The 20625-nt window shown below is 38.5% G+C and overlaps 1 protein-coding gene across 1 annotated transcript in view; it reads right to left on the bottom strand.

The window, feature by feature from the left end:
* NETO1 (neuropilin and tolloid like 1) overlaps positions 1-18809 on the bottom strand; it is a 63653-nt gene extending 44844 nt beyond the window's left edge. The window contains exons 1-4 of the mRNA XM_066328344.1: positions 17822-18809; positions 14287-14335; positions 12615-12757; positions 4409-4657 (exon numbers count right to left, since the gene is read on the bottom strand). Coding sequence (XP_066184441.1) covers positions 4409-4657; positions 12615-12757; positions 14287-14335; positions 17822-17849 — 469 coding nt within the window. The 5' untranslated portion in view covers positions 17850-18809. The remainder of the gene's footprint in view (positions 1-4408; positions 4658-12614; positions 12758-14286; positions 14336-17821) is intronic.
* Positions 18810-20625: the final 1816 nt, after the last annotated feature.

Here is a 20625-nt window from a genome sequence, read left to right as displayed (position 1 = left end):
AATTTCTCATACTTCCAAACCGACTCTGATCCCAAAGAAAAAAACGTTGTCTTGTTCAAAGTTGAGTGGCTCTGGCATTTTCTGTTCGCTCTCAAAAAACTTAAATGGATTTCAAGTTGCTAAAAAATTATTGTCATTGCTGATCTGTACAAGAAAGTGAGCTAGCTCACATGAATATTCAGCTATCCCAGGTGCCTGGGAAATATCCCTTGCTTAAATAAAATCAAGGCTGAACATAGACATTAGATGGCAAAATGATTTGATAATATTTTATCTAAGATTCTAGAATTGCAACTGAATTTAATAAATTAACATTAAATTTTTCATGAGTTCTAAAATATGCAAATTCCCCAACGAGGAAGAATTTGGGTTGGTTTTTATTTTTTTCCATCAAGATAGATGATGTAATAATTCTATTACTCTGACATTTAGTGAAATGGGAATGTACAAGTACTGTTACTCTGGTTAGAAAGTGTTTCATATTCCACTTTTTGGGACACAGGAGTATAAATCTTTCTTTCTTTTTCCATTATCAGGCAGTTGAATAAAAAACATTACTGACTGATGTTTATATTAACGAGGCTAAATAAAAACACAGATGGCTTCTTCTAAGTGAAGGAACTGAAAGTAATGATGTGCTATCTTAAGCCACTGTCCTGCAAAATCAGGGACCAGGATAAACAGAAATCTGATTATTCTAGCTCAGCAAGAAAGCTCAGATAAACACAGCCTCTCTCTGCCTGAATCCTTGTCTATACTAAAAATATTACTCTTTATAAAGAAGAGTTGTCAATGATTTGAGGTAGGACTTGAATTTTTCTACAGAAAGCAGTGATTCAACACCACTTTGAAAGACAGTCTTGAGACAAAACTTTTTAGAAAAGATGAGTAATAGATTGAGTTAAATGACCCAGAGCTGTGAAACAAAATTTCAGGTATTTGCCTTTCAATGGCCCGAAGAATGAAGAAACAAGAACAAGGATAAATTATCCTTTAACTTGTGTTATGGGTTTTTTTCCCTAGCCAATCAAAATTATATTCAAAATGAATCAGAGGAACCTCAAAATAGTGTAGCCTGATATGTATTTCTCTCATACATCAGATTTCCTTAAAAAGTAAAAACTCAACAAAAATGTTTGTATACATTTATAAAGGTCCAATAGGTTCAGAAAGTTCCATTGTGAAATGAACAGCTAATCAGAACTTTAAAATAAAAAAAATAAATAAAAATAATATATTAAAAGTAAAGAAAAATTCATTTATTTATAAACTCCTATATATGCAAAAATGGTTGAAATTTTACATCAAAATACCTCTGGATATTACTGATATTAGCTGTAATAATGCAAAAGATGAATATTTTTCCCTAGCTCAGAGTTTTGACATTGAAAATAGTCTAATATACAATAAGTACACCTTCATTCATCCATGTGTTTCTTAACACTGTAATTTAGAAATGACAAAAAATGAAAGCTTAAATTATCCTCTTGATAAACAATGTTTTTGCAAAACCTCTAGTAGTTTTACCAGTATCTGGGTGTGTTCATGTTGGTTATGTGTGTAGCTCTGATTTTGTGGTTAAAGTTTTTACAATCCACAAAAATCTCAACTTTTAGAGTACTGAAAAAGACCTCTGGAAAAATGTTTATTTAAAAGGAAAGAATGTATGGCAAAAGAGTTACATTTGTTTCCGAAACCACAGTCCCTACTGGACCTTGCCTTTGGGGATGGATTTCCAACCATTTCAATACTAAGGAGTCAAAGAAATTATTGAACTGAAAAGTTGTAGTAATTGCAAATTATTAGTCTATCCCTTAGGATTTTTATATATAATTGCTTTTTATAGGACTTAGTCCAAACTAGATTTAAAATGCCTTAGGTGTAGGACTCTTTCCATTTGCACAGACTAAATAGATATTCATTGCAGCATTTTTATGATACCCTAATTGATCTTCTTCTTCAACTTCATCCACTTAGCTGTTTTATATACCCTGAAGACATAGTAAATAATTTCTTTCCCTGTTTCTCCAGGTACCATTCAAATAACAATAAACAGTTGCAGCTTCAATTTAGTAAAATTTACTTTTATTTTTTACATCTTGGCACCACACCCACACATTTAACATCACATCACTTTATCCTCCATTAAGATCTCAAATGCAAAAGAGGCAGATGAGAAACAGGTCATGGGTAGGTGGGGATCCTCCAAGATTGCTGATACTTGAGGAATAGCTGTGTTGCACTTGTGTCTGGATGAAGAAGTCTTCCTCTACAGGCTGCAGCTAGGAAGAGGGTCCTGCTTTTGACAAGTGAGATGAGTGGTAACAAAAATTACATCTCCCCTGAGCATTCAGCTGCTTGAGACAGCAATCATTTTGAAATGAGTCTTTTGCTTTGGATCATTGTCTTCAAGGTCTTTAAAGAGAGGTTTTTCCAAAGATTTCTTCTGATCTCTCCATATTCATATTTAATTTTTTCAGTTGTCACTACCTAGCTGGTTCTATGTGTTTTAGATGATGATTCCTGTATTGGAGTCTGTTTATACTCCAGAGTGGAGTCCTCTCTGTGTTACACTCTTCTACAATCTCCAAAACCATCATTATGTTTTATGAGTTGGCAGGAACCCCTCCCAGTGCATACATATGGACAATAGATGTCAAAAATGTCGTGCCTTATCCATATCTGCATAATAAAAGACTGTCCAAGATAATAATGTGGAATTGTGAAGTGCTCCCTCTTATTGGTGATCAAAGAGGCAGCAGTGCTGTTTTGCACTTGTCAGATTAATATATTCTCATTTTGGCCAATATTCCTAGAGATTCCCTACTTCTTGCAGAGCTTTCTATTAATATATGGAGGTGAAAAACAGAAAGAAAAAAGGAAGAAAAAAGATATAGCTATTCATCTGAGTCTAGATTTTATGCTGCTGTACCAATTTACCAGCATTGATCTTTGTGTAGAAATTCTCCTTACATCAGTAGAAAGGAATGAGGATAAAACATTATCTATGAAATTTTCTTTTACTTGAGAGTTTTTTAGACAAAGTTGTAGATTGTGCTATGAATATCTTTCAACCATAATGCACAACTTCCTGGAAAAAAAAGGTAAAAAAATCTAAAACAAAGAACTCATGGTGCAGGGTGAGGTGGCATGGTCCCAGTGACATCGCAAAAGCCCACAGATCCGTGGTAAATGAGGGATAAAAATTTAACTCACTTTTCAGAGTGGAAAAGTATGGTTGTAATAAAAATTTGTCCATTTTCTTTGCATTTACAACAGATAGATATACCTGGCTCTCAGATAATTTGTTACAGAAATTCTCTCTTCAGTTGCTGTTTGAACCTTCTATATTTGTTTAGCCACAGAAAAACAGTATCCTTGACTTGAAAGAAAATTTAACTATGCTGGTTAATTTTATAAGAATTTTCCTTGATTAATGAAAGAAAACCAGAAAGAAGAATAACAGAGAGCATGTAGACCTGCCAACTTCTGTGATGCTACTGGAATCACTAAGGAAGAATTTTGGGTCTGCTAATTTTAGGTGGTATTCTAGAGATGTTTGTCAAACTAATACAGCAATTTAGCTGAAAAAAATAGTGACATAATTGAAAAAAATTACATAATAATTACAGTGCTTTAGAGTGAGATATATTAAAGCATGACTCATCACTCAGTACATAAGAAGACACAGAACTACGTCACATCCAGCAGTGCAGTTGCAGTGCAGTTATAGTGGAGCTGCAGCCAAAGAAGAAATTTAAAATCAGCAATCTTTTGTTAATAAGTGGGGGACAGGGAATTAATGGAAAATATGACTATGATTTTTGTTTTACTTTAAGGAACAAAGTGACAGTGACATAGAATACTTGTACAATTGCAATTAAAATTTACAGCCAAAAGGAAAAATATTCAATACACGTTACTATTGAACCTCACACATCCTCTAGTATTACTTGTAATACTTTGCTTTATTGAGGAAGAAGAACTATTCCACGCCTGAGCTGGGAAAATGACTGGTGAAGTGAAAGAGCAATGATGGAATTTTCTGAGATAATTACATATTTTATTAGAATACTTTATCAATGATCTTTTTGAAATAAAAGCTATAGAGTGTAGCAGTCAAGCATAAAACACTAAACTTCCCATGAAGCATTTTGAATGACCTTCTGTAATAACATTCACTTGAAAATAATACTTTTCAAAATTGCAGAATCTGAACAACTTCCCTTGAATAAGCCTTATTTGTTATGCAAAAGATGCATATGATTTTATCAATTTCCTATCTATTAATATCTTCTTTGGCAATAAACTAAGTCCCAGCTAAAGATATTATTCAACAGCAAGATTATACATCATTAGAAAAGTTATTATAAGTTTTTCTATTAAAAATGTGATGGTTTGTACTTACCAGGTGTAAAATTATACCGAGCAGAAAACCCAATAGATTCCAGTTCAGCATCAGCAAAAAATTTAATCCACAAGAATCTGCCACTGGATTTTATCATAGGTGGATTTTGCTGTCCACAAAAACGTCCAAGGATGGGGGAAAAGCCAAAAGGTCCATCTCGTACTTCAATGTGGTCAAATTTACACTCCCAAGAAGGCTCTATTGAATATTTTTCATCAAAGTGTAGTTCAATGCATTGTCTAGGAGCAGCTAGAGACAAAAAGAAAATTACTTATTATTTTCTAACCCAAGTCTTTTAAAAAGAAGGCAAAACTGAAGAATACCAAATATATCAATTTTGTATACATCTTAAAATTTTGTTTAAAAACTTTGAAAATTAGTTCATCTGCATTTTTATCTGTTTCACACTGTCAGCTTATTTGTATATTGTTCTCCTTTAAAAATAGTATTCTTTATAGCACTGCTTGGTAAAGCTAAGAGAGAGATCTATGACAAAAAGAAAAATATAGCCAGGAACAATTTCTTCAAACATAAAATGTTTCTAAGAAACTTACATATTTACAAAAGTACTTTTTCTCTTCTATTGGGAGAGGGCTGTTAATCAGAACACTTTTTTATACTTAGTTCTTACAAAGATTATGAAGTAAAGGCTGATCAGAACTGTGCTACAGTAAGGACAGGTTATGTTTCTGTAGGTATTGCAGTCAATGGCAAACTGGAGTGTAATTGCTTCTACTCAGAATTACTTCTCATTGGAAACATAACAAATGCAGTGAACTCTCACTTAAAAAAGAACTAGATAAAGATGATAGTTGAAGAGCAAATTATATACTTAAAATCTTGAGGAACTTCACAGTGGCTACTTAATTAGACATTAAAAAAAATTCCATCTTTAATGATAGGTACTAAGTCTAGAGACAGTTCTAACAATCTCTAAAACAAATATTTCCTGACATCTCCTGCATAAAGCAAAAGAAAACGTAACTGATGGAAATATAGTATTTTCTTAAAAAGGGGAAAAATCATTGTTTGAGTTATGCATTTTATCAGAGGCAATCTCCAAGTGGCACTATTTTCTATGTTTAATCCCAGCCATGGTAAAAAAACATGTGCCTTCCGTGTCCAGAGCAGGGTGCATTGGAGCCTTTTGCTGACAAAGCCTTCTGCTAAGACAAGGATTTGTTGTGTCATTGCCCCCTATGCCAATCATAGGATCATGTCCTACACTTGACAAACATCAAAAGAGTTTGCATTACCATGAGCTTTGCCAGAGTTGCTGTTCTTTCCACATGAAAATATGCAAGTTTAAACTCCATGCTGAGTTATTAGCATGGGAACCCTTAGCATGGAAACTGCTGTCCTCCAAGTCAGTATCTCTACATTTCTTTCCTCAAGAGTAGCAAGAAAACTGTCAGTGTGACCAGAACAAATATCTTGTTTGGATTCTGAAACATTTTAAAATTAAGCTCTTGGTAAGAACTCATTACTTACATAAGGAGAGAGACTATTTAAAATTAACTGAATAAGAAGATATTAAGTAAATTTCAAAGTCATTACATACAAGCAGAGTCAAATCCCTTTTGCAACTATTTCATGTAAAGAAATACAGCCTCGTTTTATAAGAAGCATTTAAGAAGTTAATAAAACCACCTTATTTGAAGATAAAGATTATTTTAACAGTTTTACTTACAATGTAATATAATTGGATGATTGATATTTATTGAAACATTTAACTTAGCATAAGAAAGATAACTTTTCTACTGTTCTCAATTTGAAGAAATTGACATTCAGGGAAATACTTACTATTGACTTCATTATTTATACCAATTTACAGGAAATTTGTGATTTTTATGCCCATAAAAATTCAATAGCAAAAGCAAAGGTCTATTTTTTCCATATAATTGCACCAAATTCACAGTCTATGGAAAAGAAACCACTTTGAAAGTACAAAAAAATTACAAAAGTCAAGTCAGATAATAAGACTTGTAAAGGAGATCATAATAATGTTATCCTTTGTGAGGTTTGAAGAACAAAGTAAATCTTTTTAGATTACAGTAAAAGATTAAATATCTGGAAGACATCATGAATAATTTTATTCTGATGTTTCTATCCTTGACTTTACACTTTTATAAAACTATTGATTTAAACTCAACTAAGCAATGCTAGAACAGAAGAGAACAATCAACAATTTCAATTTGGAATCATATTCTTCATGCTCTTATTCCTTTTCCGGAGATTGGTTGAGAACTGTTCATCATTCACCTACGGACCACAGAGTCAGGTGTCAGAAACTCTATCCTGAAAACACTTTAGGTAATCTTAAGAATGCTTGTCATGGCTTGAAAATCTTCCACATTCATGACTTCAATGTTATTCTGTTAACCTGCCTAGAGTTTTTTCATTATTGTGTTTTAATGTCACAAACTAGATATGAAGATCGATTCTCCTACTGTTAGTGACATACAGCAGCAAAGCAGTGTATGGCTGCTGTGCTTCCCACAGCCACAAGTGATTACTTCAAAAATGGCTTATGTCAATATCATAACATATTTATACTTTAAAAACTTTATTTTCTGTTGCTTTATTTCATAGCAAGAAGAGGGCTACAAGTGCAGGCTCATAGTCAAATCCGCAACAGGTCTTCTCTGTGTCCAAGACTCGTGTAACATTGAAAATGGCCACAAGGCCCCCTCAGAGGTCATGTCATATGACATGATTTTGGTGTTGAAAAGGAGCCCTAGAGACAGCTATAGTCTTGGTACAGGAGGCTCTAAAGTAAAAGGAAAGATTGTGGATAAATAAGAATCAGGCCTACAGAGCTACACATGAGAGCTATCGACTGAGTGAATGCATGATCTGAGAAAATGCTAGATTTCCACAACCATAATCTCCATGTAGCTTTCTGAATCTCATATGGCTAACCAGTTTTATGACCAGAATATTGCTGCAGTTCACACTATTCTGCTTTTATTTACTTTTCAATAAAGTCAAGTTGAGGCTTTTCCTAGTGGAGCTCAGCTAGAGGATCAGAGAGGCTCACCTCAGCTCAAAAAAAGCTCAAGAGTTTCTACTTTTCCTAAAGTCCCATGAGTAGTGGCTACTTCACTTTAAGAATGGAGCATTGAATATTCATTAGCAGCACTTGTCCACTGGGGACAAACAGGGCTGGGGTATTGAGGTTGAGGACTGGGCCACTGCCAGTTCACACTCTGTAAATTCCTGTTCTGGCATCATTTTGGCCATACCAGTAGGAACATTTAATACTTCTGTAACTGTGTAACCCCATGGTGCAACATTCGAATCCATGGTTTTTTCCTTAGGTGCTTTCAAATGTACCTCCGTTTTTCATCTTGTGCCTCATATTTAGTCAATGGTTAAATGTTTGCAATAATCTACATAAGACACATAATTAATCAAAACTTCCTAGATATGACCATAAGGGATGAAAACACATAATTCAAATTCTCAACTTTAAGCTCCTTTTAGCAAAAATGGTATAATTTCACACTTATGCCCTGGCTTTAATAAGGGCTTTCTTTGCTAAATGCAGGGTAGAACAAGCAGCTATTGCTTAAATACAAATCTTGTGCCACAAGGTTTGCAACAGATTGTGAGTACATGAGGTCACAGTAAAGATTACAGAAATAACTGGGAACAAGTCCAGAATAGTCCCTAATAGTTTGTGAGTACCTACAGAAAAATAAAACAAAAAGAAACCCAGAATATGCAAATCTTCCAGACTGGATTGTCATCTGGCCATCTAGTCAGAAAAGAAGAGATGGAGTGATTATTTCTGGTATCCTAATGCAGAGGTAAAGCTCATTCACCTCTTCAGAACTTCTTCTGTGGCTACATAATCAGGAAAAGTTGTTGTCAGCTCCAAATGAAAATATTGAATTACATTGTCTCATAAAAGGACTTGATTTCAAATCTCATTACTTCCATTTTAAATTTCCAATGATCTTTCTTCAAAAATGTTTAGTACCATGGAAAGACCTACTTAATGCTTGCATGTCTTGTCATATTTTCATGTAATTATCTTACACAAGTGCTGACTTGAGATTTTACTTGAGATCTAATGAAAAGAAGAAGTCATTGGGTTCCAGCTTGCAGTAAAACAGTTGCAGCAAAATTACACAATTAAGGTTTTAATTCTGATCAACCTCTAAGTCTGTGTAGTGACAGCTGAAGTTAAGTGAAAAAATCTGTTTCATTTGCCACACTGCATGGAAAGGACACAACACAACCCTACTGCCTTCTCTATGAGCTGTTACCCTGCAAATAGTTTCAATAATCCCCATTCCTTCTGGTTATCCTTCTACTATTGATAAGAAAATCAAATTTATCTCTATTGAAAAGAGTGCTCTTTCGTTGTTTTAGTGAAAGTTTTTTAACACAAAATCATTGTGAAGTACAAAAGGACTTTGAAGGAGGTTTTTCATTTGGTGATAACATGAGAATTTTCTAATACCTGTGAAATATCATGAAAGTTTAATGGTCCTTTGTGAGAACACGAGACCCTCAAGAGAAATAATCCATTATGTTCACAACATGTAAAGTGGAAGATACATTTATACCTCTGTAAAGCAATTCTAGTATATAACCATATTCATAAATAACCACTTAATTACTAAAGGCAGAAGAGTGGCTAAAATTTACAGGTATTTCACTGACAGGATTTCTAAACCAATTCTCTAGTTATAGTGTGTACAGTATGACTATCCTAGTCCCCAAATATTTTAATACAAATAAAAGCCTTTGCTCCTAAAAATCTCCTGTGCAAATTTCCTTTCGCAGCACCACGCCAATGTTCTGGCAGTCTGCAAAGGACTACTGGTCTGTCGCTCTGACGCTGATTGTTTTCTGGCAGCTGTGAGTTTTGTCAGGTTGAATCACAATATGCAAAACAGGGTGAAATTTGGCCAATTTTTCTCAGTTCATTTTCTATGTTTACTATATGCCAATAAGATTGAAAGGGGGAAAAAAGGAAAAAAAAAAGAAAACAAACTAAAGAACAAATTCTCATTGCATTTTGAAAGGCAGATGGATTCATCAGAAGCTCCCTGGGGAGTTGTATCCACCTCCTCCAAGCCTCACTTGTGACACTCCTCTTTAGCATAACAATTTTTGTCAGACTCCATGATTTCCAGATGATTTAGAGGATTTCTTTAGAAAGGCATTCAACCTGGACTTTAAAATTCCTAGTTGTCCCAAGAGTTTATCATTAGTACTGACAAAACAAACAAAACAAAACAAAAAAAAAAAAAAAAAAAAAAAAAACCATAAAAACAAAAAACCAAAATAAAAAAAAAAAAGAGAGGAAAGCAGAACAACAGAATAAAGAAAAATCTAAAAACTTCCAACTTTTGATTTGTCTTTGACCACTAGGATATGATGATGGCATCTTTTGCCAGCTCCTTTACTTCACCAAAGTAATTTTGACATGATAAGAGGCTTGCATACAATATAAGTTGAGCTACAGTGTGGGGGAAAAAATAATTGAGCTGAAAGTCAACTGTTTACAGCACTCTACAAGCTGGAATCCTCAGTAAAGGCTCCCAAAGTCATTAGAAATTGTGTTTAAATTTGCCCTGAGACCATATTTGATAGCAAACAAATGAAGTGAATGCAAGCAGCCAGGAAAGGACCTAGTGATTCATATATGTATTTATACTCACATCATACAGCTTTCAGTATGGTATCTACTGTCCCGGTGTGCTGAACTCCCTGGGACATATAATGGTGAGATAGTGATGGGGGATTATTTTATAGACCATATCAACAGTCCCTCTAGTTTGGTGCTTGGCATCAAACAGATTCAGAAGCTGATCAAGCATATTGAAATTTCAATAGTAAATATAGAAATAAAATGCATATAGAGATGTTTTCGTCTCACTGTAAAATATTTTTTCCTCCATTGGTCAGAATTATCCACGATATCTGTAGATTGTTATCTGATTTCAAACACATTGCTATCAGTATTTTTTTAAAATCCTTTAATATCAGTGTCTTAGGACAATGAGTTTCACAGAATATAATAGATTCAGGGAAAGTTGATTCTTGCTAGACTTCTTTATAATTTTCTGTCATTTTGTATGTTGTAAAAACATAAATATGGACAAATAATTATTCTAATTACAAAAAAGTTTTTTGTTGACCTTCAGTATCTCTTTTACCTTTTTTTTTTAAATCTGCCACATTTTAAAATATTAATGCTCAGATATCTTCCTATATCTCTCATTTTTGTGACATTTTCCAGACAGACATGACTATTTCTGAATTTTTTAGAAGACAGAAATAGACACGGGAAGATCAGAATGTGAAAGTGTCGTGCAATGCCTATGCTTCATTGTGGGTTTTAAAATGACCCTCTGCTATCCAAACTGTTGATTAGCTGGATGGGAAGAAGAAAATACCTGTGCTATAAGAAATTATGTTCAACTGGATTTACAATGTTGAATTTTCCAATAAATTATAACAAAATTTCTGTTGAGTTTATTCTTTTCTCTATACATTGCTCTAAACTTGTCAATGTGGAATTTCATCTTTGTCATAGAAGCTGATTGATTAAATCTTTCCATCTTAAACTGTTCTTAGGCATTTCCATTTTAAGGTATTTTTAATCATATTATTTCAACAGTGTATTTTGCATCTTTCTGCATATTAACTATATATTTTTAAGTACTTAATTACTGTAACAAAGATAAAAGTCTTTACAATATTGGACTCTCAAGCACCTTCTTACTGTTAGGAAGAACATCTCATGCTCTGAGACATGGGACTAAATTTAACAAAAACGGTGGGTTATTTTCTACACCATTTCACTTCAATGATAAAACACTTCTGTTTCAGATCTTTGAAGATAAAACAGGTTTGCTTCTTCGCAGTCTCACAGGAGTGTTAGATAATTTGATCATACATGCAAAAAGACCTGGATCTAGCAACGTATGTATAACCAGAAAAACAAATAAAAAACCAAAATTGTACATTTTGAACCTATACATTTATCTTCCTCAGAAAACTTATTCTTTTAAACCAATTACTAAACTATGATGGAATTTAAATATTTACTATATGTCTGCTTAAATTTCAGACATATAAAAAGCCAAACTAGCATAAATTTTTTTAAGAGTTTGTTTGGCTGCATTTTTAATCACCTCTTCTGACTTCAGTCAAGTTATCCAGCACCAAAGTGGAATTCAGTCATTTTGCTGGGACTTTTGACTTTCTAAAAGTACATATTGTTGTGGGTCTAGAACAGTCAATTCAATTTAAATCTGCTACATATCTTTGGAAATACATCTTGGTGCTACTGGCATCTTTCATAAGATAATTATTTCTGTAATTCCTTAATTAGTCATTAATTAACTAATTAATAATTCTCTAAATGAAGCATGGATAGAAGACCACTACTGTTTTATTCTACATGTACTCACAACTCATTAAAGAAACTTTTTGTTTCCAGGGATTTACTATAAAGTACCTGATTCATCTTTCCTGGACTCTGACAGGATCTAATCTCTACTACTTTCCATAGATCTGTTATTTCAACAATCTCTCCAACATCCATTGTACTAAGACAAATGAAAAGAAACCACATAATTTGTTTGTAATACAAATACCTTTAGTCTTTCCTACCTCACTTCCATGCCTGCAATTGTATACCCTTTCAAAACTACATTTTAGAGATGTTTTGTGCTGGTGTTATTCTTTTCTAGCTTTATTTTGTAGGTTGGGGCTTTTTCATTTTCATTTCTTAAACAACTGGACGGAAAATAATTCTAACACTCACTGTATGAATATTTTCTGTATGACTTCTTTTACTGTGCTTTGCCTAGCTGAGCTTGGCATCCCTGGTTCTGTTATGGTAAGTTTAAAATGCCTGCATGAAAGTCAAAAGCATTGATGTTTCCATGTTCACTTTACTACTCATTTTAAAATATCCTTTCTTCTGTCACATTGCAGCATTTTAGGTTCTATTCAGTTTCTAAATATCCTAAGAAAAATAGTACTGGTTATTACTGAGCTATGCATACCTACCACCTCAACCAATTTATGAGCTATACCAAGATAGAAATCCAGAGGTTTTCTAAATCTTTTGTCTTGAAAAGATTTATTACCATGACTTTACCTACTCTTCACATATAATAAATTTATTCCTTTTAATACAGCTGATAGTAAAATATAAAATTCTTCTTTCAGTCACCTTCTATGATGTAGACACACTCTCTGTCCGGAGGATACTTGTTGGGGTAGTTTGGAGAAGTGAAGATGCCTCCTTCTGCATATTTTGTCCAAGTTCCACACTGCACTGGTCTCTGTCCTTCGGAAGTAGTTTGCTTTTCTGTGAAATTATGACATTAAACATTATATCACTAGCTCACAAATTATTATGTCCACATGACACTTAGAACTCATTAACAGGATGAATACAACAGCCCCTTTTCTGTCAGTGGCCTCAAACTTTTCTCTGTTGCGACTGAGTATAATTATTGATCCAGGGGAAGGGAAGGCTGTTTTTTATGGGTTCAAGGATATAATTCTTACTCAAAATATTTTTTTCAAAGCAGAGGAGAAGTTTGGATGTCTCAGGGAAAATAAATTTGCATTGCTTTTAAAATAATAACCTTCTAGGGAAAGCACATGCTTCAGAATTGGAAGGCATGAATTCCTACTCATATCTCTCAAAAATTTCAAGTGTGTGCTCTATTAGCAAGCTTCATGTCATAATACAGGAATATATCAGTTACAAAATCAAGGAAATAACTCAGAGAATTTATCTTATGTAGAAGTTGTTTTAAATGTGCAGCATAGTTAGTCCATATTCACTGGACAGAGGTAGACAGGGGAATTCCTGGAATCTGGTTCATAGATTATTTTATCTCACTGTTTGCTGTAAAATTAATAAATAGCTCTGAGGCCAGGAATCACAGCCCAGAAGTTTCCTTCTCCTCAGTGAATCATCAGAGAGCAGAGTCAGACCTTCTTTTCTGCTAGCCCTGAATCTCTTCTATTTTTTTCTGCTCTCCAGCAAGAGACTGGAGTAGAAGGTTTGGGCCAGCTCAAGATGAAGAAGATCAGGGATCCCTTCCTGAGCATCTTGCTTTGACTAGTAGGCTAAAATGAGATAGATTCATCAGGAAATATATCTAGGCTGCTATTAAAAGGAAGGATAGCAAGTTCTAGGCTGATGTTGCTCTGAATTAGGTATCTGATAATCAAAGAACTGTCCCATATAACTTAAGCCCCCAGTGCTTTATAGTAAAGATGTTTGAGGCTCCCTCTTAGGATCAATGGAGAAAAACAAGCACCTTCCAAGGATGATATTAACTGTCTGAGATCTGACTTATACTCTGCAAGCATTTCTTTTCCACCCTGGTCCGTATCCAAGCAGAATATGACATGGAGCCTAACGTCCTACACGGAATTCCAGCCTGCAGGGACTGTGCATTCAGACACAGGTTCAGACACACTGTGCTTAGCAGCATTCTCTGCTAGGCTGTCCTCACACTGAGCATCCAAAGCATTCAAGAACCTCTTTCCATACTCCCCCTGCACAAATGCACCCATGAAATTTCAGGTTTTAATTATACTTCAAAACAAGAAAAGATTTTCAGTGTAAGTAATGCCCAAACTGGACTTTCCAGTTTGAAAGTGGGAGTATTTTATAGCCTTTAGTTAGAGTCAGGCTGAGCTTGATGCATCCCTGGATTGTTTGCATGTATACAAGCATTTGAATACTCCAATCAAATTGACAAAAGGCAGACAGTGTGGAAGTAAATGAGCTACTAAAATTTCAAAAAATAAACTAAAATTCAAATTCATATTTTGGTCTCTAATAAATTGTCTGACAAGAAGTCTGAAGTTTACATACCTGTTCCTTTTTGGTTGCCCCAGACAAATGTAGGATGATTAGACTTGCTACAACTGAAAGAGAAATATGCATTCAATACACAGAGTGATAGTTTCTGCAATCAAACCACTTGTACTCATATATCTCACAAGAATACAAATTAAATAGCATTACTGTAAAGAAAAAGTTTCATGTTTACTTGCATCTTTTAATTGCACATATTGTATAAATGAGTTCTCCATGGCCTGTTCTTGTAAGTACTTATCTTTGCAAATGTATGCAAATAAAGAGATCTTTTGGGTTTGAAACAAAATCCACAGGCACTGGTGTTCTCATCCTATTTTTCCTTTTTCTTTGATATTAGAGAAAAACATTTTAATAATACTTATTTGTATAATAATAGTTTGTGTCAGTAATAGTAAGTGGCTTTTAACAGAGGGAAACTAAATTTCAGTGCCACTGTATGTGCTAATGTCTCTCACTATGGCATAATAAAATTTGAAAATGAGTACTGGGAGTAGGAAGGAAGTGAGGGTTGGGTTCTTCACATCCATCAAGCATTCGCAGATCTCTAGTGAAGTAAATTATTGTGTGAGTGTAACAATCCCATTAATCTAGTTTGATTTGTCGAGAGGGTGTTGCATTTTTGCTGCAGTGAATCTGCAGCCCATTTTACAAACAGGTATCTACTATCTCCAACCATGATAGGAAAACCACTCCTTTTGGAAACAAATGCAACGTTTGACCTGGAGATAATTACTGGGTCTCTGGGAAATTCCAAATTAACGTTTTGACTATAAAAGGCTAAGAAGCAATCCCTTAGTACAGTTGTAGTGAGACTAATTTGGAAGATCAAAGTGACTAGCTAGCTACCTGATGAAGAAATCACACACTGATTTTCCTGTCATCATTCATATCTTTGGCTCTCAGAGAAAGTGGGATAGCAAGAGCAGAAGAGAGCAGATCCACCAGTTCTTGGAGTGTTTAGGGCTTTGCCCTGTCATGTTTGGCATTAGGCCCAAACACAGTGCCCAGGCTGTGCACTGACCTTAAGGCAGAAATGAGGTTGTGTTCTTATTCAAAGCATTTTGGGTCAGTCAGTTACCATTCTGTTGATGACTATGATGAACTGATCAATTAATAAAATAATTATAAGTAATAATTTTTTCTTATTTTCCCCAAGAGACACCAAAAGCCACCATTGGCTAGTAAGTATGATCCTGTCCAAGGTGGGGCTTCTAACATTTTCACCTTTTTTATTGCAATTTGTGTGCAATTTTCACCCCAATGGAAGCCACTCTCCATATTTCCAGTATTCTGATGGCACTGAGATCCCTATTTCTATGTCTTTGGTGACAGAGGGTTTGAGCCAGGGGTGATGACTGCCCTATTAAGTAGGGTAAGATTGGAATTCTGGGAAAATGAAGGCTTGGCAGCAAATTCACTATTTCTTAGTCAGCCCCTAGAGACAGATGTTGGCAGCACTGCTAGTTAAAACTCTTGTGTGTCATGGGCATTCAGTGAGAACACTACACCTTCTGCTCAGAGCTTAATGCCACCTAGCCATTCAGGCCCTTACTCCCCTCAGGGATGAATTCTGGAATAATTCTAGCTGGGACTCTGCCTGCCAAATGTGTCAAAATCCAAAGGCAAGGCAGAAATTACCCCTTCACTGAGTTGCTCGTTTACTTTTTCTGTGTTTCAAGCAGTGATCATAATGCATCTATGCCTAATCTTCACCAGCCTACACCTAATTTCTCAATAGTCTAAAGTGGATTGTTGTTCAAATATGGAATCAGCTGCCAGTGCTCCTTCTGCCCACAAATTCGTGGATGCTAGAATAGGATGCATGATAACCAAACAAACTCCATGTGAGAAGGGTTTCTTTAGGCAACTAATGACGATTCATATCTTCTTACAGGTTCATTTTAAGCATCTATATCTATTAGGTCTCCCCTCATTTTCTATATGGAAAAAAGTGGAGTTCAGAAAGTAAAGAGTTGGTCCAAGTCGCAGATATATTATTACCAAGATGACAAAAAACCCCACAGATCTTTTCACTTCCAGCTGTAACTGCTAGAGCAGAGGTTTCCAAATCACAGAGCTGTTTTCCCAAAGCATAGAGCTACTTACATGTCATCATATGAGTATTTGTTATTACTAGGCAGTCAAAATAGTTTTGATAATAAAGTCTGATAGACAAACAGAGACTAAGAAACTAAGTGTGTTGGGGGTTTGGGTTTTGTTCTGGACATATCACCTAATGTTTGGATAGATAAAGTGAAACACTTCTCCCATATTAAAAATAAAAATTAAAAAATTAAAAAATAAAAAAAATAAAATAAAAATACTCTTGCTTTAGTGTTATTAACAGCAACACTAAAATATGCATGTTGCCAGAAAGTAATTAATTGTGATCTTCCTGGGAAAAGCAAACACAATATATTTCATTTAAGCAGACAAGGCAGATCATTTCATTCTATGATCCTTCACCTTTTTTCTTTCTTAAGCCACAGAAAAAGAAGAGGCTTTTCAGAGAGGGGTGAAAAAGAGACCTCAGAGAGACCGACTATGGAGTCTTCACTCATTGAAAACTGTCATTTGGGAAGCGCTGGCAGCATAACAACAATATTGTGATTATGTCGGTTTGGGAATTATTTTAAAGTTCCCACAAAATTTCTTGTTGCATTCTCACTGTCTTCCTCCTCCCCATTTCCCTCCTAATCACGGGTGTAATTATCGTGCTTTCTAGTGCCACTCTGATTACGCATCTTTCCATCTTTTTTGGATCTGTACATTTTTTTTCATTACAAGCTGTACATTAAGTGATTTATCTCTTGGCCAGGCTTTCAGGAGGCAGTGATTTGGCACGGACTGGCTTAGCCTGGCGAAGAGTTGTTGGACAAGCAATACCTGGCCATAGTGCTATTGTACAGGTGGGGAGCACAGAGGAGTGATGGGAGGAACTGTGGCCAGTCAAGATCCTTCAGAATAGCGGACCCTCTGCAAAACAGAGGCAGGAGAGGGGTTCCAACCGCGCAGCTTGAGGCGCCTAAGGTCTTGGAAGACTAGGTGACATATTTCGGTGCCTCTTTGCTTATCCTGGTGGATTTCAGCCGAAAGCGCCGCCCTCGCCCCGCAGCTCTCCGGGCTCGGTGCCCGGGGGTCCGCCCCCGCCGCGGCTCCCGGCGCTGCCCCGCGCCCCCTCAGCCCCGGCTGCGGGTTCGGGCCCCGGGGCAGCGCCGCGGGCGGCGGGCAGCTCCCCTGCGCTCTCTCCCGGCGCGGCAAAACCACCAGACGCGTCGCGCCCAGGTGGAAGCCTCCAGCCCCGGGAGCGCGCCCCGCCGCCCGCCCCGCGGCGCGGTAGACACCCGCTGCCCTCCGGGGCACCGCAGGGCGCTGGGGAGAGGATGCGGTGTGCGTGGGGGGAGTTCGCCCCCACGCCGCGGGAGCCGGGGCGTCCCGTCACGCCAGGTGTGGAGGCAGCGCAGGGCAGGAGCCCGTGCGCGGCGGCGGAGCTCGGCGGGGGTGGGGGTGGGAAGGGGGAGATAGATACTCACTGTGAAAGAAGCTGCGCCCATGGGTCATGTCTGTTCCTTACACAAGGGGCTTCGGTCTCCACTAATTCCATTTAGATAGGGGAGGACTTCCAGTGGCGGGAGAGGATGGAAGTAGGAAAAGAAGAAGACAAAAAAAAAGAAAAAAAAAAAAAAAAGAAAAAGAAAAAAAAAATAATCCCGAAGCCCACACACAGCAGAGCGGAGCAGCCCTTCCTCTCCCGCGCTCTCCCTCACCGCCTTCGAATGATCACCGCCGGCTCAATCCCATCACACCCGAGCGATCACCAGCACCGCCACGAGCGGTGCATCGCGGCGGCGGCGGGCGGCGGGCGGCGGCCCGCGCATCCAGGTGCCGGCGGGCGCGGCGGCGGCGGAGCGAGCGCCGAGCCCTAGTCACCAGTTTCATACAGAACCAAAGCAGATCGAAGCATTTCCTGCAGGACTCCGAGCCCAGCGACTTCCAGCCCTTCGGCTTCTTTTGATGCATTGAAGAAGGGATTAATGGGTCCGTCATCAGCTCCCTGTGCTTGCTCCTCTGAAGGGGTGGGGGCGGGCGGGAGGGAACCCAAAGAGGAGGGGTGGGGTAGAGAAAGATTTACCAAATAGGGGATTTAGTCATATTTGTGTGCAATGAGAACCTTATTAGAGAAAAAATCCTTTAAAATCGAATAAATCCATTTTTTGCAAAACCCTCTCCCTGCGCATAACATAGTATCAAGTGGTAGCAGCGGCAAGAGGCTGAAAACACATTGCACGATCTGAAATCCCCTCGGGAATGGATGGAGCAAGAAAGAGATAGAAGAGGATAGATAGATGCCCCCTCAGTTCTCCAGTCCAGGGCGGGAAGTAGAAGAAAACCGTGGAGACTCTTCCATTCATTCAGTGCAGGGGAAAGGGAAAGGGAAGAGGAGGGGAAGGACGGGAGGGCGGCGGTGTGGGGAAGGAATGATTTCAAAACTGGGAAAGGAGGGGTAAGAGGAGAGGGATCGCTTCCCCTCTCCTAATCAGTTCATGGATCAGACAGAATGCCCATGAGTTTCTCCTTGACCTCCACCTGTCAAAGAGAAATTGAAAAGATTTTCCCCTTTGAGAGGCGACTTCTTCCTCTACACACCCACACCCACGCACGCACGAAGACACGCACACACACACGCACAAAAGGGAGCAATAAAAGTTTATCTGCTAATCCTCTGGCCGCAGATACAATGATTACCTCTTCCAATCAGCCCAGAGACGACTGCAAAATCTCTTCCTTTCTCTCCCGCCCTTCCCCCGCGTGTAGGACTTATCTTCCTCCCCCGCTACATCCCACCCCAAACCCCCATCCCTTTGCTCAGATTGCAGAGGGCTAGTGGTCAGGGCGGGAAGGGATGGGGGGAGAATACTGTAGAGAAAACTATCAATAGTAAGAGTATTGAGAGGACCTGAAATGGTCTCAATGGAAAACAAGCGGCGAGGACTAGTGGTTGCACAGAAAGGCTGCGTCCCCCCTTGGCCTCTGGAGCCGGCCCTGCAGAGCCGCGGCAGCCGGCGCCTGATCCCGCAGCGCCGCGGTCCCGGCGAGGGGAGGGCGGAAAGAAAGGACAGCGAGCGAAGCGCACGGCTGGGGCGGCGGCGAGGGACGTGGAGAAGGGAATATATGTGCCGCCAAGTGTAGGGGAGCAGATAGGATCCCGCGGCTCCTCTGCACCGCTGTCGCGGCGGCCAGGCTGGGGAGCAGCCGGCGTGGGAAATGCCCGCGGGCTGTGGGCAGAGCCGGGGGAGCCGGGACACCCGCACCCCTGCCCCGGGCTCCCCACGCCGCAGCAGCTTCTCGGAGGTGGGCTCGGCGGCGCTCCTCCTTGCCCGCACCTGATGCTCACGCCGTTTGCAACAAGAAAAGTGTGGCTGGAAGCGCAGCCAGGGCGGTGCGGGGGTGTTGGGGAGGAGGCTGTAAGTCAATAAAATGAGATGCAGCCCGGGATCCTCCTTTGCGCTGGTGCGGAAAAGCCCGGGAAGGGTCGAGCGCAGTTCGGACCGCATCAATGGCACCGATGGCACCGATGGCACCGATGGCTGCTTGCCGGCGGTGCGCATTCGCGGAGTCGGGCTGCCCACGGGGGCCGGACGGGTCTGGTCCCAGCTCAGGGGCTGCCGGGGGTCTGGGGGCAGTGCTAGCGTAGGCCTGTTGTCTTTGGAGAACCTCTTAATGACGTGACCCTTGCTGCCCTTGGACAGCACTGAGCTGAACAGCAGCTGTTCTGGAAGGTGAACGATGAGGAATCTTGGATATTTATTTAGGTGTTTTATTTATTTGTTTATTTTTCCCAGCAAAAGCCGTGTTTTAATAAAAAGCCTTAGGGTTTCTTTCAGCCTGTGGATTGTCAGCCCCAATAGTTCTGAAATGAAGACTGTATCTGCCATCAATGCTTACGATTGCAGGCAGTCAGCAATAACCGTGTGCACATTAGGATACGTCTGATGTGATCTTGGCTAGCAGGATTCACCCATTCAACCTGCCAGCCTGAGCACTTAAAAATCCTGCTGGGTCAGAAGGGCACAGGGCTTTGTACAGGGCTAGTAAGCTCCTTATAGTAAGGAATATAGAAGATATAAGACTTTGTGAAAGGATTCACTTGTTTTGTGAATCCATCTTGCCATTAGCAACATAAAGTTTGCAGCTGTTAATCTTAATAAACTGTCCTGCTCTTCTTTCTAACCCTCTCAGCACTTTCTCTGACCTTCCTTATTCTCATCCACAATGAGTTACAGAACTTTATTTGTAGAGTAATTGAAAGACACCTGATTTATCCATAGGATAAACT

This window comes from Sylvia atricapilla, chromosome 1, assembly GCF_009819655.1.
Source record: "Sylvia atricapilla isolate bSylAtr1 chromosome 1, bSylAtr1.pri, whole genome shotgun sequence".
NCBI lineage: Eukaryota > Metazoa > Chordata > Aves > Passeriformes > Sylviidae > Sylvia > Sylvia atricapilla.
Note: the sequence above shows the minus strand (reverse complement) of the source record. Positions and strands in the feature narration are given on the sequence as shown.